Below are 19,655 nucleotides of genomic sequence, written 5' to 3'. Positions count from 1 at the left end.
TAAAAAAGCGATTTTAGATCCCCATGGTAATTAAAAACTGTGCTTAGTAGTAAATAGATATTTTAGCAAACTTTTTATGTTATTACATTCTTGACCATTAATTCGAGTACTTACAAAGAATCTAAAAGTGTATAATCCAGTGTTTTAAATTTACATATCACATACAATTCAACTAAAAATGGTCAAATAACAACCTATTTTGATAAAACATCTGTAAGATATCAGTGTCCTCACAAAGAACCACCACTGTATCTAATAAAAACTAAATGTAAAAGAGAAAGTTTGTATCATGGAGAATGTGGAGCTCTATGTAAAAATTACCTACACAAATCAACAGCTGAATTAAGGCTGTAAAGATTTAGAATAAAATGGAGGATACAGTTTATATACATCAAGAAAGGCTCTAAGAATCTGTTCTTGATAAAGATAATTCCATCCCCAAATGTCTGCGAGAAAGGTAGTACATTCATTTTCTCAGGCTACAACACCGAAGCCTAGTGTTTCTTTCAAATTTTTTCTCAATCATCAATAAAGTATGAAAGCCAATTATGTAGAGCAGTGCTTTCCAACACTTTTCTCCTTGGGCACATAGAGAGAAGTAACATTTATAAGGCAGGCAGTCTGGAGGCTACAGCTACTTTAACCTACTCCTGGCACACAGGCTGAGAAGCTCTAATTTAGAGTATCAAAAGGATAAAACAGAAAATAAACTCTACCTTTTTAGGCATCATAAAGCAAAGTAAGTTATAGGTAAGCAACACAGGAAATAATCATTTCTAATCATTTTGAGTGAATGAAAGAATGAGCACTGATCCAATTACACGAAATGATGTCTTCTTGAAAAAGTCCTGGGCAGGCTGCTCTTTATTTGTTCCCCTTTTCTTGTAAGAGTGAAATATAACCTTTGGGAAGTGTAACAAGACCTATTTTTAGCGTAAGTAATTGTAAATCAAAGGCTGGAAAAGTCTTCTGCCCAAGTGGTTCTCTCATCATTGAGAAAAGCCATCTTTTTCCTTCTTCACTACTATTACCATATTCTAACTTACGAACACTCTTTAGAATATTATCTAGTATTTAACAGCCACACAAGTGACCATATGCTCCTCTTCTTACTACAGTATTTATTCTTTCTCAAAGGGTAAAGGTTTCACTCATGGTATGAGGGACAAGGATCTCACTTCTAGAATTCATCTAAAGCAGTGGATTCTAATATGTGACCAACAGGAAAAAAAGGTACAAAACAGTGTTTAGCAAGTATCTTTTGTATAATTAACTATTACACAGAAAATCCTATTAAAACGCACTGTTTATTCATTGAGAAGGCTTTGAAAAGCAATCATTAATTTAGGAGGAATCTTATAGATTTATAGACTTGCTAATCACAGAGTACTTCTTTAAAAAAAAAATTCAAGAAACTAGAACCCAGAAAAATGGATTAAAATAAAACCAATCAATAAAAATATCTACAGAAATGGACATTAATGATCCCAAAAATGCAGTAATAATGAAAAAGAGTATGTGTATACTTCAATTCTATTATTGGGCTCTTCAGAACCAGTCTTGGTCAGAAGGTGCTAATTAATCTGCTTATTTCAATATCACTGTATCATTTGTCTTTAGACTCCACGAGACTTTGCTATTTTAATTTATAGCCATGAGTAACTGCCTCTGCCCTTGATCATACAAGTCCCCATAACCTAGAATGCTTTACTATAGCTAACTCCTGTAAGAAATAATGGCAACTCTCCAACTGAAAGGAATTATCGCTATTTCACAAACAACAAGCTTCCTCAAAGAGAAATGGTTAGGTGAAACAACAGATGTTCTGATTCTTGGTCAGTACTTCTAGCAGAAGAATCTATTTTCTTGTTAGTCTACCATGATTCTCCACCCTGGGCCTAGGTTAAGTGCTGTTTATTTTTAAGCCCTGTCATAGGGAATAAATTTGTGTTCTGTTTGAATTCCAGGTTGATTTTCACTAGCTTTATGTTAAAGCCACACCCTGAACAACCACCTAATCTACCAAACTGAGCTATTTCTGATCAGCCTTACTCCCAGTTATATAGATTTAGTCCCTTATTATCACTGTTCATCTTCATTATATCCAATATTCTGTTTGACTGATTTTTTTTCTTTATTTCACATCTAGTCATCTGTTCCTTGTTCTTGTATTTCTTGCAAGCTTTTTTTTCTCCAACTCTTACTCTATATTTAACTTCTTTCTTCAACTTTTCTATTCTTACTTAAAACAAGTTTCACTATAAAATGACGACTTAGATCTCCACTCTTTTATTCAGTTTCTAAAATTTACAACTTCTTCTCTAACAACAATCTCCAGTTATCATTAGCTCAGACTAGAAGCATTATACTCTAGGACAGGCCACCATAGGACCTTTCTTAGATGTCTCCCAGCTCAAAAAAGTATTAGCATATGCCAGATACCATTTTACTCAAGGCCAGAACCATCTTTAAATATTTAAACTTTTAAAAGAGACATATTAAATTTATTATTATATATTCACTTCTAACTTCAACTGGGGTTTCCTACAATACTAAAAGCACATTCCAGATAATTGAGAAACATTATACAAGGTGTAACACAGGTGAATCATAACCTCATAAAACAGAGTTGAAAGGCTTTCAAGTTGATTTGGGATAACTCCCTTTAACTGAAGAAGAAATTGGGATACAGTCAAGTTAAGCAACTTTCTAAATGACTGAAATGATTGAGTGGTAAAAAAATATCAAGAAACCAAGATCCAAAACCAAAAGTAGGTTGTATTCAAAATGTTCACATATGAAAGAATTATTTGGAACTTAAAACACATTTCCAATAGAAATAACACAGGTGCTAAATAAAGTGGTTCACAAATATATATTTAAAGAGAATTCTAGTTCTTTCCAAGGGTCTTAGAAATTTTTGACACTTTATTTTTATGTTGCTTCTAAGTGTATGTTCTCCTTTTCCTTAATGTAGAAATGACACTAACATATCTCAGCTTTTCCTGATATAATTGTTTTTGGCTCACAAATGAAACAAAGAAGGTGAAAGAGCTTTCCAGACTAATTAAAAGAGAGCAAATAACTAACACTATCAAAGGTCAGACTGAAATTTTAAAATACATACATGTAAGAAAAGAGTCATCTGAGTGGAAGATAATAGTGTTAAAAATTACACTGGGCACCAGGTAGTTTTATGAGCCTAGAGTAAGTAAATTAATATGGGGAATGACTTTGGCTATGTTCCAATAAAACTTAATTTGCAGATACTGAAATTTGAACTTTATATACTCCTTATGTTTCACAAAATTATTATTCTTTGATTTTTTTTTCAACCATTTAAAAATATAAAAAACATTCTTAGCTCACAGGCCATATAAAAACAGGTGGCAGGCCTGAATTTGTCCTGTGGATTATAGTTTGTCAATCTCTGGTCTAGAGAATAGTGAGGAGAAGGGAAGGCAGGATGTAACTAGTTTAATAACTAAGGGGACTATCTGTGAATGTGCCTGCATTAAACCTAAAGGGAAAAGCAGCACCCCACCTCCAACAAATACAGATTAATGTCAGTCCCAGTAAAAAGGAAAATGTCATATTTCACTGTCTTTAACATAAAAACAGCTCTAGAAACTTAATCATTGATTCATGAGCAAATATAATTCTCATAAGTACCAGTATACTAATCATAATTTTAGTTTTGCAGAATCATAATTCGTTTTGAAGAAAATATTCTAATATTATAGTCATAGATACATAATTCATTACCATTTTGTCCCTGAGTCGCTCTCCACGGATAAAAAAGTCAGCACAGCCATTCTCTTCCTGATGAGGGACTTTGAAGACAGTGACGCTGCTTAGTCCACTTCCTCCAAGTGGTAACCATCCACCACTTGAGTCATCTCGGGTCATCACCACGGCTCGCACTCGTGCATAACTATTACTAAAATAGATGCAAAGATAAGGAATTAGCTTTTCCATAAACAAAAAACAGCCAAGCTGTCAGTCTTATTTGAGAAACCAAAGACCACATTAGTTAATGTGTGGTGAATAAAGTATTTATTACCTCCATGACAGTCCACAGAAAGTAACCTACTTGAAAGAGGTCAAAAACCACAAACTAACTAACTTTGTAAGTTATCCTTTATTTTGAAGACTAACCTCATAAAGACTACAGACCTCTTATTTCAATTCATCATTTCAGTAGTTCAAGCACATCTAACTGCCATGGAACAAGTTGTAAAGGATCCCAGCGACAGGCCGGGCACGGTGGCTCACGCCTGTAATCCCAGCACTCTGGGAGACCGCGGCGGGTGGATTGTTTGAGCTCAGGAGTTGGAGACCAGCCTGAGCAAGAGCGAGACCCCGTCTCTACTAAAATTAGAAAGAAATTAATCGGACAACTAAAAATATATAGAAAAAATTAGCCGGGCATGGTGGTGCATGCCTGTAGTCCCAGCTACTCGGGAGGCTGAGGCAGTAGGATCGCTTGAGCCCAGGAGTTTGAGGTTGCTGTGAGCTAGGCTCACGCCACGGCACTCACTCTAGCCCGGGCAACAGAGTGAGACTCTGTCTGGGAAAAAAAATAAAAATAAAAAAAAGGATTCCCCCCGACAAATACTGTCAAACTACATAGGTTACCATCAAATTTGTCTATGTATGTACTTTTGCTTCAATATTATAGCCAGGACAAATTACTGCTGTAATTTTAGCACATTTAATTGTGGCATCTCAAAGTTTCTTAACAGTTCTGGAATACATTATAAATAAAATGCTGAAACAAACACGCTTAGCTTAGATGCCACATTTTTTTATTTCTTCTACCAACTGGCAATCTAAACCACTTAGACAAATGTTCTGTTTAAATTAATTAAAAGGCAAATTGGTCTATTGAAACCTTTCATACCTTTTTTCTGGCAGACTCTATTCTTAAAAGAAACTATATTCTAGTTCCATTTCAGAATCATTTCCCAATATTTCCAACTCTTCTTTACATAAAATCTAGAAAATGTTCAATATACTAAATGTCCTACACAACTGACCTCTTAGGCATTTTAGTTCTGAAAACTTTTAATATAATAAAATTAATAAATCCTTTCTAAAAGTAGTATACCTTGCTGACTTCTTAGAAAATTATACTGAATATAACTTAACCATGCCTTGGTTAGTATGAATATCAATTGAGGTTCTATGTAACAATTCTGTGCTTCTTAACATATGTCTGCTTTAAGTTACCAATTGCTACTTCTGTTGTTATTGTGCTTATCTGAAAGCTCTTCCCTGCTTTAACTTTATATATTTATGTTTATTGAGGTATACTTTACATACAATAACATTATATGTACAATAAAGCATCGATTTTAAACATACAGAATTGAACAAATTCTGACAAATGTAATACATTTGTTGCTATGATCCAAATGTTTGTGTCCCCTCAAAAACTCATATGTTGAAATCCTAACCTCCAAGGTGATGGTATTGGGAGGTGGGATTTTTAGGTGATGCTTAGGACATTTTTAGTGCCTTTATAAAAAAAGGACCCCAGAAATTCTAACTCACCCTTCCACCATGTGAAGACACAGCTAGAAAGCACCATCTATCAGCCAGGAAATAGGCCTTCAAAAGACACTTCATCTGTTGGCACCTTATCTTGGACTTCCCAGCCTATAAATTTTTGTTGTCTATAAGCTAGCCAGTTTATGGTATTTTGCTATAGCTGCCCGAACGAACAAAGACACATGTATAACCAACATGAAAAATCAAAACATGGAACCTTTTCATCACTCTAGAAAATTCCCTTATGCTGAACATAGAGATCAGTTTTGCCTATTTTGGGCCTTCATATAAATGGAATCAAACAGAATTACCACTTGTACCCATTTTGTCTGACTTCTCTCTCTCATGTTGTTTTGGATACCAGAATTTCTTTCTTTCTTCTTTTTCTTTAATTAAGTAGTACTCTAACTGAATAAATATATCACAATTTATTTATTCTCTCTTACATTGATGGACACTTGGATTGTTCCAGTTGTTGGCTATTATGACCAAAACTGTTATAAACATTCTTGTAAAAGTTTTTTTGTAAACATGTTTTCATTTCTCTTAATCACCTAGGAATGGAATTAATGGGTTACAAGATAGATGCATGTTAAACTATATCAGAAACTAACAAACTCTTTTCCAAAGTGGTTGTACTGTTACACATTCCCATCAGTAATGTATGATAGTTTCAGGTCTTCCACATCCCTCACCAATATGTGGTGTTTTTAGTCTTTTTAATTTTACTTATTGTAGTGAATATACAGTGGTATCTCACTGTGGTTTAAATGTCTATTTGCCTGATGACTCACGATGATGAACATCTTTTCATGTGCTTACTGGCCACTTATTTATCTTTTTTCAAGTCTTTTGACCATTTTTATCATGCTGTCTTTTTATTATTGATTTTTAGAAATTATATACTCTGGACACAAGTCTTTTGTCAGAGAATATACTTTTAAAGCTGCAGTGTATTGTGGTTAAGAGTGAGGATTCTAGAGTCAAACTTTCATAAGTTGGATCTTGGCTCAGCAACTTATTAGCTGTGTGACCCTGAGCAAGTTACTACGTCATTACGTCTCGGTCTCATCTGTGAAGCGACAGCACTCACCTTTAATAAATGTGAACGAGGCCTGACACACAATATACCCCATATAAGTATTAATTATTATTATTATGATAACAAAGCATTGGAAATTAAAGAACGTGCCATCCTGGTAATTCAAAGCCAGTTAGGACCCGAGAAATAATCAAATTTACATGGTAAACCATAATTCTCTATGATTGGGGTCACAATAACTTTTATATAGAAGCTCTAAAAGGTTTTAGCTTTACAGGTAACTATTTTAAGCTTTTTAATTATTCAGTTATTCAGAGGCTCTGATTCTTATCTGGGCCCAATTCTTGCCAATTGTCAACACAAAGAAGTGGTCAGAGGAGGAGGTAAGGGTGCTTAAGGCTGCGTTAGTGTAGACTGCAAATTGGAATCCTTCTTTCAGGATAGGCTGGAGTAAGTACCTCTACTATAAACAAACACAATATACACCTTTAGCTTCATTTTTTAAAAATTTCAACTGGTATTTCAATAAAGGTAAAGGCAAAAGAAGATAACGAAACACAACAAATTTTGCCTTAATTGTACTGATCCATGTAGTTTCTTTTGAAATATCAGTACTGTATTATATATGAGCAAGAATAACTCTAAAGTAATACTTTACTACATTTTGCAGACAAATGTATATTATGGCAGTATTTTCAAATTTGCATATTGGTAAAATAGTCTTATCAAATTTTGGGTCTAATTATAGAAAATTTTAACAAGCCCTAATAGTTTTAACTGTCTAAAATGCAAAGTGTCCATGGCCTTTCTTCCTCTTCTAGTTCTTTTCTCCCCTGCAGAACACTCTTGCTTTGTGATTACCAAGCCTACGGTATACCCTCCGAACTGTTAGAAAAGTAGAATGCCCAAGGAAGACACAGTCTGGAGATTTTATCAAATGTTTTCTCCTTGTTTTCTCTTTGTGTCCATTATATGGAAAAATCAGGTTTAAAACACTTAAGATGTTTAATTGTTAAGGTCCTTAAAGAACATACAGACTCCAGGGAGAGACCAGAATATACCAAGAAGCCAGATAACGTCACCACGATACTGTACTCCAGACTTACACATGCATTATAATGCACCAAATATTTTCACAAACTTATAATACTTTGATTAACCAGTTCAATTTTGTTAGTATGAGGTAAAATAGTATTTGTTCATGATGTTTACAAATTAAAATTCTATCTGTCCCCTATCCTTATTGTTACCAACTAATATGTTAAGCATAATATGTATTCCATTCGACTAAGTAACTGGGAAAAAAGTTACCAAGCACTATGGCACAGTATTTACTACTATGGAATTCTATTAATAATTGATGTTATACTGGTTTCATTTTTGAAATACAGTCATGTGCTGCATAACCATATTTAGGTCAACAATGGACCCCCATATACAACAGTACTCCCGTAAGATTATAGTGCTATATTTTTATTGTACCTTTTCTGTGTTTAGATACGTTTAGATACACAATTAATTACCATTGTGCTACAAGTACCTACAGCACATTAACATGCTGTTAAGTTTATAGCCTAGGAACAAGAGGCTACACCTACAGCCTAGGTGTGTAGTAGGCTACAGTATCTAGGTTTGTGTAAATACACACTATGCTGTTCACACAACGAAATCGCCCAACAATGTACTTCTCAGAATGTATACCCATTGTTAAGCAACACATGATTATTATTTGACATATTTTTGTTCCCTTGGAAGTGTAATAATTTACGGTTTACTTGAGAGAGGATGCTGTAACTCCACTAAACTAGCACTCAAGTAACTAATTTGCAATAAAAAGGTATCTTGATGCATCTATAAATCATAGGACCTAAAAATCTACAGAAGAGGATCTTTGTCCTTTAGACCAAAAATGCTTAATCTCAGCTTTATCAACCTCTTGGAAGGGATTGTGAATCCCCCAAATTGTATTCAAATGTGACTTTTTAGCTGTATGTGTATTTTCTTCACGGGAGATAGTACATAGCTTTAATCACAATTTCAACAGCATCAATGATTACCCTGGCCTGCCAATTTAAAAACCACTGTTATACAAAACAAACAAAATGACTTGTACAGCTCTGGCTCTTGCTCAGATCTGTTTCTTAAATTTGGATACATTTCTAATTGCCTACTGGTCATCTGTAATGTTTTTGGCTGACGGTTCTTAAGCTTAACATTTCTAAAATAAATTCTGTCTTTTGCCTTTCTCTTGTCTCTATACTTCTCTCTTTTCTGTTACATACCCAACCAATGCCTTGATTTTAGCACAGTGAGACCCATTTGGATTTCTGACCTCCACACTGTAATATAATACATTGTTTTAAGCCACTAAGTTTATGGTAATTTGTTACAGGAGCAATAGGAAACTAATACAAAAAATTAGGGAAAACTTGAGGATATGAAAGCAATCTATACACAGGAAACAAAGATAAATGTTTTCTATTTCTAACAGTACCAAAACAAAATGCCCCCTCTGAGAAGATTCTTAGAATCCCTTAAGATCTGTACAGTACAAGAATTATTCTTCCAGTGAGGGATGTTTATAATGACAAAACATCCTTTTGCTCTCTATAGAATATTTTAAGTAGAGGGGGAGGGAGAGTAAGGGCATCATACGTAACCTAATGGTCTGTACCCCCATAACATGCTGAAATAAAAAAAAAAAAAAAAGAATATTTTAACAAACATTTACCATCCAAATATTAAACATTATTACAGAGATTGAGTATAGGACAAAAGGTAAGCATTTAATAAAATTAGTTTAGGATGATACAGCACTTCACAGTTTAAGTACTTACTTTCTAAACTATGTAGAATTTGGACATTCAGAAGATAACCATATTACTACTCATTCATCTATTCGCTTAACCAATGAGAATTTATATGCTACATAAACAAAACTGCAAATTGATGGTATCTTCCCTGTAGAAGCTCATAATCTAGTGGACAAAGATATATTACCACAAATTGGAAATACAAGAGACTACTAATATTCATATTTGATGTTAGTTTTGAATAGCAGTGTATCAAGCAGAAAAAAGGCTAAGGACATGCCTTGGAGGGAGCATGACACAAGTATGTCATATTTAAGAACCAATATTAAGTTCAAAGGGTAATGGTAGGCATAAGCAGAGGAGGAAAAGAACTTGCACACCACGCTCAAGGTTAGTACTCTCTTAATAAAGAGACCACAGGATGATAACAAGCAAGGAGTAGAATATAATGATTAGTACTTCAAAAGATCTAAGAATGAGAGCAGTAAGAGAACTGTACTGCATTAACCCTAATGAGGTAGGTATTTATCTTACGGATAAAGAAATTAAGAACTGAGTTTGATTAGAAAGATGAAGATCTGAATTACTCCTTTAGCACTGGCAACTTTAAAAACTGGAGCAAATATTATTTTCCATGTAGTAATCATCAATCCAAAGCATCACATGGCATTCTGTTTAAAAACAAGTCAGATCTCCTACGTTTCAAAGGCAGTACTACCACTGAAAAGTTATAATCTTGGGCAAAGTATTTAAGTTTTGTGTGCCCCCATTTTCCTGGTGTAAAAAATGGGGATAATAACTACTTACTGCACTGTTATGAGAAGTAAATGAAGACATGCATATAAAGTGCTTAGCATTGTGCTTGGCTTGTAGTTAGGTGTCAAATAAACGTTATTATAATGATTTGATATAGTAAAGTCAACTTCATGTTACAGTATCTGTATTCTGAAATTGTCCAAATATGTCTCCTTCTGTATTTATTGTTTTGTATATAACACACCCAGAAGATAGCCCTCTCTCAGAACTTTTTACTTTAAGAATTATGAACCACAGCCAAATATCAAATATTAGTTATCTAAGAATTCCACAAAGTGCTTAAGATGGAAGCACATACATCTAATGAAGTCATAGGTATCTGAGAGGTCTTCCGCAAGGAGAACTAAAACTAAAATCTGAAGGTTGAATAAAGGTTTTTGCCCTACCCCTTCAGAATCAATCATCAATCATTCTAGGTTCTGCTAGACAGCAACATCAACCTGCCAAAGCAGTTCAAAACCACTGTGTGTGCTCCCTGCCTTCTGGCACCACCACTGTCCACTCCCCATGGCTCCTTAATTATTAGCACGGACACTATGACTGCATTTTGAAGCTCTCTAGGTTTATGCCAGAAGAATTGAACTATGAATAGTATTCATTGTCAACAAGAAATCACAACACAGAAGATAGGAAGCCAACATTAATACTAGAGTTCATGATGAGATAAGAACATTAGAATAAAATATGGGAAGTTTAAAAATAATCTTATAGTAGGAAAGGCCTAAGATCCAGAGGCCATTAAAATATAAAAGGATAAATTCAACTACATTCACATTCCTACATAGTAAAACACCATAAACAATAAAGACAAATGACAAAAGTAACAAATTGAGGGAAAAAATATATAACATATGTATTAGTTTTCTATTGCTGTCATAAGAAATTACCACACACTTAGTGGCTTAAAACAGTGGAAATTTATACACTTCTGTGAGTTGAAAGCTCAGTGTTTCAGTGGGCTTATATTTCTTTCAAGAGGCTCTAAAGGAGAAACAGTTTCTTTGCCTTTCAGTTGCTAGAGGCCATCCACATTCCTAGACTCATGCCCCCCTTCCTCTACCTTCAAAACCAGGTATATTACGTCTCTCTGAATCTTCTTCTGTAGACTTATCTTTCTCTGACCACAGTCCTACAGTCAGGAAAAGTTCTACACTTTTAAGGACTCATGTGATTAGACTGGACCCATGCAGATAACCCAGGGTAATCTCCCTACATCAAAGTTCATAACTTTAATCACACTTGCAAAGTCCTAATATATTCACAGGTTCTGGGGATTGGGGAAGGGCATTTTTGGGGAGGGGCCAGACACATTATTCTACCACAAATAACATATAACAGAAAACAGGATATTACTTTAACAATAACTCCAAAAATCAGTAAGAAAAGACAAATAGGCCGGGCGCGGTGGCTCACGCCTGTAATCCTAGCACTCTGGGAGGCCGAGGCAGGCGGATTGTTTGACCTCAGGAGTTCGAAACCAGCCTGAGCAAGAGCGAGACCCCGTCTCTACTAAAAATAGAAAAGAATTAATCGGACAACTAAAAATATATAGAAAAAATTAGCCAGGCATGGTGGCGCATGCCTGTAGTCCCAGCTACTCGGGAGGCTGAGGCAGGAGGATCGCCTGAGCCCAGGAGTTTGAGGTTGCTGTGAGCTAGGCTGACGCCATGGCACTCACTCTAGCCCGGGCAAAAGAGTGAGACTCTGTCTCAAAAAAAAAAAAAAAAAAGAAAAAGAAAAGACAAACAACCCAGAGGAAAAACTGGCAAAGTTCATGAATAAAACCCACAAAAGAAAAATATAAATGCCATTTTTATATAATAAAAAGAAACTTAATTTTATTCACAATAAAAGGAATGCAAATTTTAAAAAGGTGACCAAATACCAAGACATTTGTTAATACAAGAGTCGGTGACGGTGTATAGGTATAAATTAGTAGAACATGTTTGAAGGGTCTTTTGGAAATATCTATCAAAATTTAAGTTGCACATATTCTCTGTCTCAGCAAACTGTACTTCTATTCATTTCCTTTTACATGTATTAAAGTATACCTATATGAGCATAGTTTAAAGACAAGCACTGTTTCAATAGAAAAAAATAAAAGCAACCTAAATGAGAAACAGGAAACTAATTAATTATAAAACACCTATTCAATGGAATACTATATAGTGAAGACAAAATGAGGAAGCTATTTATATTGTCGAGTGAGCTGATCTGCAAGTTCTTTTTTTTTTAATTACATGTTTAGTTGAACATGAATTTGAACTAAAAAAAGTTACATGTTTATTATGTCACCATTTGTGGGGGAAAACATACACACATATGCTTGTATATGAAGAGAATCTTTACACAATAAAACTGAACTGTCTCTCTAGTGAGAGGAAATGGGACAGAAGTGCAAAGATAATTTTCTTTTAATTAAATATCTTTTTTATATTTTTTGAATTTTGTATCATGTGTGCATATTACTCATTCAAAAATCAATTCACTAAATTCATACACTTAAACACATGCACAATCCCGGAGGGGCTATGAACTCAAAATAACACTTGTCTCTATAAAAGGAGTTACAAATTTTGTACATCTATCCTTTTAATACAAAGGTGAATTTTCAGTGGTATACAGATTGATTTTAAAACAGCTTTGTTTCCCTTCCTAATGTCAAACCCCTGTACAATACACCCCTTCCATAGACTTGAAAGAACCAACAAAACTTCTCTGTCCTCACCTATTCACAATTTATCATTCTCCTCGGTCATGACAACTTGCTCAAATATAGCTTGACATCCCAATTCTTTCCACATACTTCTACAGAATATCTCACAAATCACATCACATGCATGTATTTCTTCTGAAGATGTTGGGCTCATCTTAGGAAAGTGGTTGCTCTGTGAAAATCATAGGATAGATAGCAAATAAGGACTTGTCTGAAAAAAAGCTGGACGTTCTCATGATTGATATACAAAAAACAGGCATGTCCTAAAAGAGGAGATGTGAACTCAGAAGGTAGATAGGCATGAGAAGGAATTTCAGAGACCTAGATTTCAAGAAGGAAAAGATATGCTTGAAAGGAGTTCCTGGGTGGTAGGAGAAATATAACTTCTACCCTTTGAAAGAAGTCATAGCTTTCTCAGAGAGGTATTCCTATAGACTCCAGGGTGAACATGGATGATCTCTAACTTGTAATTCATTATCTAATTATATTTCTGACTTTTCAGGAAGTCTTCCCTGCTGCCTGTGATTGGGTTAGGTATCTTTTACAAATGTTTCCATGGAGTAAGGTGAAAGTAAAAGGCTGAGATAAGCGATATTTGTTGGTTAACTGTGGTTAGTAATTCTTGTTTAAAGCAAAAAGTGGATACTCTTCCATTTTTCCAATTTAGGTTAGGTACATGACCTCCTTGAGTGTGCCATTATATATTAATAGTTACATGGGAAGTTACTTTTTACCAGGTAGGAAGAAAGTACAGGAGTCTATTACTCTTTGTTTCTCAATGTCTTTAGAAAAATTATATTGCCTGGTATTATCTGTGCTACCAAAGATATTAATGACATTTGTGGGTTTATGACTGGAATGAAGTCATACCCTCCACTCATAAGGGCAGTGGCAAGAGTGTTCAGTGAGAGATCACCATTCTCTCTGTTCAGAGTGATTCAGTGATCCTCCTCAGGATAATTCTTTCACTGTCAACATTTGAAGAGTGCTTTCACTAGGAAAGCCAGCAGAATCCCTTACCTTTAGTATTCACAACTTTTGAATCGGTTGTCAACTCCTTCTCTAAGGTTCTATACATGTAACTCATTTGGTACAAGTGAGGAGCATTCACTTTTCCGAATGTGCCTAAAGGCAAGTTTTTAGAGTGCCTCTTTACCTATGCTGAGAGTGTATATAACATTTCCACATTTAATAGCAGGGAACTGAAGAATAACAAGGGTAAGCTGCCAACTCTGAATATCTAGGATGTCAATTCTTCAGGAATCAGGCAACCAAGCTGGGAATACTTAAAAGATATGGAGTCAGTAGCAAGAATCAATATTAATCAGCACAATAATCTGGAAAAGGGGGAAGTATTTCCACATATAGTATCAAAAATCACCAACATCTGAGTGTTCTCAATAAGGCTAACAGTTGGAAGTCCTAGAAGTATCTCCACAAAATAGGCATTCAATAAACATTTGCATAATTGAATCCAAAAACAACAAAGAAAAATCAGATAAATAGGCATAAAAAATGTTCGGCCCCTCTCATAAATACCTATCAAGAGTAGCTCTGGAGAGACGTAGACAGCACAAGATAACTTAATTACCTAAGTTAGAATCCAGTCAAAATTTAGGAGCCTTTAGTGATGTAGGTACATAAATACACAATGTTAATAACATTCATCCTATAGAAGGCAGTTGACTTCCTCAGTAAAGGCCACCCTAGTCTGGAAATAAACAGACAATAGCAAATTGCTAATCCTAATTCAATTGTGCAATTGTGGGACCTTTAAAAATTTTACACATTTGTTCCTTCCAAATGCAACATAAACTGACTCAATTTTCACTGAAAATTTAACATCCTACAGCAGCACTGTCCAACAGAAATAAAAGCAAGTCACATATATAATTTTAAATTTTCCAGTAGTTACATTAAAAAAATAAAAAGAGGATGGCAACCAAAATGGCATAGTAACTAGCTCCGATGGCCCATCCCTTGAAAAAATCATTGACTAAAATTTGTCAGAATTGTGAGAACCCTAGAAAATGGTCAAAGATTTAAAGTGATAAACAAAGGCTGAATCAAGAAAAAGGCAACTTGTCCTTGGCCTTACTGCCCCCATCCCTCCTTAGCACTTGGTTTTGAAGATGGCAGCTCACATATCCAGTGTAGGTTCCTGGTCCCTAGGTTCCAACGGGAATAGAACAGATCTTAGTCTCAAAGAAATGTGTTCAGTCTGTTCTAAGTAGCCGGGGAGATACAGTAAGGACTGACACAAGGTATTTGCATTCCTTAAACACATTTCAAGGCAAAAAACAACCAGCTGCCACGCAGATGGGACAAAATATTGCACGTAAGGCCAACAATATAGATGCACAAAAGAGTCTGGGAGAAAAAACTGGGGAGAAAGTTTCTTTAAGGAATTAGAGCAATCAAGATTGACCTTGCATACTGGGGAATTTAGAAAGCCACATGCATACCCAAACCAGGATACATGTTCAGAAGACCTGAGAGACTTTACGTTTTGACAATTTCTAGGCTTGGTACAGGCAGAAGTAAAGGATGAGGAAGTAAAGCACGACCTATGCCACCATGCAGAGACAATCTGCAAAGACTGGGTTTTTATTTCTTTCCTTTTTAAGCTCCTGATATTCAACGAAATCCATCAAAACACAAGAAGACCACACACCAAAGGAACATAGACTTCAGGACTTGCACTTCCTGATTTTGAAACCTACTACAAACTTACAGTAATCAAAACACGATGGTACTGGCATTAGAACAGACGTATGTAAGAATGAGCATCCATAAATAAACCTATTTATCTATAGTCAATTGATTTTTGACAAGGGTGGCAAGATCTTTCAATGGGGGAAAGAACAGTCTCTTCAAAAAGTGATACTGGGACAAATGGATATCCACATGTATAAGAATAAAGTTGGACTCTTGCCTTATACCATATACAAAAATTAACTGAAAATGGACTAAAGACCTAAATATAAGAGCTAAACTGTAAATCCTTTAGAAAAAAATATATAAGTAAATCTTCATGATCATGGATTTGACAATGGATTCTTAGATAACACCAAAGCATAAGCACCAAACAAAAAAAAATTAGACATCATGATTAATAACTTCATAATAATAATTATGAATAACTTAAATAACTTGAATCCTTTAATAGCAAAGGATGTTATCAAAGTGAAAAGACAACCTACAGAAGAGAATATATTTGCAAATCATATATCTGATAAGAATCCAGTATCAAGAATATGTGAAGAACTCTTATAACTCAACAAAAAGACAAACCTATTAGAAGATGAGCAAAGAACTTTAATAGAAATTTCTCCCAAGAAGATACACAAATGGCCAAAAAGCACTTGAAAAGATGTTCAACACCATCAGTTATTAGGGAAATACAACTCAAAGCACAATGAGATACCACTTCATATCCACCAGGATTGTGGTTAATTTAAAAAACAGAAAATAACAGGTGTTGGTGAGGATGTGGAAAATTGGAACCTCCTACATTGCTGGGGAATGTAAAGGCTATTCCTTCTTGTGAATTCAGTGTATTTATTTATCATCTATATCTTTCATTAGTTACTACCCTTAAGATTCCTCTAATATCTATTTAACTTTTTAAACTTCTCCCATTTACCACACCTTGCACTTCCCTTATACCACCCATAGTACCTCATATACAGCAAGGGCTAAATTTGACATTCAACATTTTCCTGTTCCATTACAACCTTGTCTCCCTACAACAATGAAAATTTATTTCATATGCAGGTAATGATAATACCAAAGGACGTCTGCAATGTCCACTCTCAATGGGTTTTCAGTAGAACCAAATAATCTCAGTTTCTATGAACCTGAATAGGACATATTTAGCATTCTTAATTCAAAATATAGGACAGGAAACACAGCAGGGCAGCTTCAAGACTTCTCTTCAGCAGGAGTCCACACAACAATTCAGGAGGCTACTCTTGCTCCCTAAATGACAATTCAGTAATGAGGGAATGACTCCCCAAAGGTCGATGCATGAATTACTCTTGGCTTGAGTATCTCATAACAGTCCCAGCAAGAAAAGACCAAAACTCTGGCTTTCCACCAGGTATATAGTTCATTCGCAATTCTCCTAGTCCAGACACTATTTATCAATCAGCAATGCTACCTTGTAACACAGCTGACATTCCATCTTCATCAGGATTCCAGATGACCAGAATTAAAAAGTTAACCAAAGTCATTTTTCCATAAAGAACAGATTATTTTATTTATCTTTATTACAATCTAAAACATAATAACTGCTAAAATAGATGGGGACACACTTACATACATACCTTATTTAAAGAGGTGCTTGCTCATTGTAATTCACTTTAATAACAGCTAATAACATATCAGAATATGAATATTGCCTGATTATATGTAACTTGATCATAATAATCTACCTGCATATGAATAAAAATCAGTATGAAATGACTGTATCTATTTCTTACACATACAGTTTTTTTAAATGATCTGAGTTGTAACAGATTTACAACAAATAACATAACTTTCAACAATACACCACCAAAAATATCATTGACAGAGGTAGAAAAAAATTCTGATAACACATTATAAAAAAAGAAAAGAGGACCATGGTAGAATATTTTGAAATAATATCAAATATGTATCTGGAGTTTTGGGGACAGAAATCAGGTCAGGGAGTTTACCAGATCTGCCAGCCAATTCGTGCTGGCACAGGGTAGGTTTTAAGAGTGGAAAGTCAGGACATATACTCCTCTGAATCAAGCCTTCTGAGGAGAAAGCCTGGCAGCTGCTAATTAACCAAAAGAACGGGGATCCCTTTGAGGAATCAAAACAAAGACACTCCCTCTGATAACATTTCTCCAGTTAAACTAAAAGAACCAAGTAAGATTTAATTTCACAGTTAGTTTTCTTACAGTGTGATTTCCTTAACCTCTCAATTTTTCCATACCAAATTACACAGGCATTAAGTGGTAGGACAGGGATTCAAACAAAGGTCTGAATAGAAAGCCCATGTTTTTTGCCCTTTATCACTCTGTCAACCAAGAAAGTGCATAGTTGCTATAACTTTTTAAAAATTGGTATTGATGCTTACATGTACTCAGCTAATCAGAAATAAATTCTTTTATCTAGTTCTTGGTTTCAAAAAGCTGTTAAATTCCTGTACGGTAAGTTAAAATGAATTTCTCTTGCATTCATTCATGCACACACAAACACACACACACCTGCCTGAAATGTGGACATAATATACAACTGCCAGAATGGGAAATTTAATAGGATTTCTGCTGTTGAGTTATCTGAAGTGTACTAACAAGGCTTCAAACCAAAGGGGTTTTAATTTAAAAATAAAATCAACTTCATTTTAAAGTTGACTTTGGTTAAGGGTTCCTCATTGTTCTTTCCTCATTAGCTCTAGGTTCATAAAATTCTTACAGTCCCAGCAGAAAGTGCCTCTTCTCAGAGCTCAAAAGTCCTAGAATTGAGTCTCATTGTTTCTGATTTATCTGGCTTGGGTTATCTGCTTGCTAATCCCTAAAACAATCGCACATCTGGAAGGCTAACCCACTCAACAAAAAGGCCTGAAAGTGAAGAAGGGATGATTCCCCAACGAAAAGTAGGAGGCTCTTAACAAAAGAGTCAAGGTATGCTTGACAGACTGAAACAATAGATGGTCATTACAATATTGAAGGAAGTAACATGGGCATGTTTTTAAAAGAAGGCAAAAAAGAATTTTTTGAAGTAAGTGTCAAATCATGAAAGATGCAAGAGTATGTAATACTTACATTATCATTGTTTGAGCTGGAAGGTCACTGATGACAACAAAGATGAGTTAAATAGGAATCCTACTGGTAGAAGGCCTGGCATATTAAAAAGGGAATTATTCTAGGCTTTTGTGCAGGGGAAGTATGATTAAATTGGTATCTAAGAATAATTATATTGAAAAATAGGATCAGGAAACCTTGGAATAGCCAGCAGAGAAAGTAAGGCATCTAGGAAGATACTATTTGTACCCAGATGCTATTTGAATAATGTAGCATGGGAATACAGCAGTGTCTTTATAGACAGATCTAGAAGGAAGAATCCTCGATCCATTCCTTTTAACAAAACACACAGAATATTATGAGAGTAAGGAAAAGGGGGTGCAAAAATACAGAAGGCAACGATAATCACCAAGACTGTAAGTTTGTAGGATTAAGTCCAGTGGAACTACATATAGTGTAAAGGATACAGAAAAGAAGTTGTCAATCTAGAGTAACAGCTCAGTTGTGAAGTATAGTAAGAACATTCAAATGAAGTAACCAAAAAAGCCATGAAGAACCTAAATTGAACAATATCCAGTGCATAATAAATGTTTGACAAAAAATCAAATAGATGGATGAATGAATATGTCTTTTACAAGACCAACAATGCAATAAACAGAAAGTATCCAAAGACAAGTAAGACACAGCTCCTTTTCTCAAAGTATGCACAATACAACTAACTTGAACAAAAAATACAATAAGGGCAATAATTTTTATAAACTGCCATTGCAATTTAGAGGAACAAATGATTAATTCTGGTAATGGAACTGTGAAAGTAAATCAAAAGCCTGTGTAAAAGAAAAGTAGAATATAAATATAGAACTGACATTGGGCTTTAGGAGAAATACTCCTTATTTTAAGGAAGAGAGAAGGCAGTGATAGGAGTCATAGTACCTAAG

General features: G+C 34.8%; 1 protein-coding gene across 1 annotated transcript in view; it reads right to left on the bottom strand.

Annotated features, from left to right (window-relative positions):
* SPRED1 (sprouty-related, EVH1 domain containing 1) overlaps positions 1 to 19,655 on the bottom strand; it is a 99,405-nt gene that overhangs the window by 44,249 nt on the left and 35,501 nt on the right. The window contains exon 2 of the mRNA XM_012649535.1: positions 3,766 to 3,940. Within this exon, the coding sequence (XP_012504989.1) occupies positions 3,766 to 3,940 (175 nt within the window). The remainder of the gene's footprint in view (positions 1 to 3,765; positions 3,941 to 19,655) is intronic.

This window comes from Propithecus coquereli, unplaced genomic scaffold (genome assembly GCF_000956105.1).
Source record: "Propithecus coquereli isolate 6110/MARCELLA unplaced genomic scaffold, Pcoq_1.0 Scaffold3, whole genome shotgun sequence".
Taxonomy (NCBI): domain Eukaryota; kingdom Metazoa; phylum Chordata; class Mammalia; order Primates; family Indriidae; genus Propithecus; species Propithecus coquereli.
Note: the sequence above shows the minus strand (reverse complement) of the source record. Positions and strands in the feature narration are given on the sequence as shown.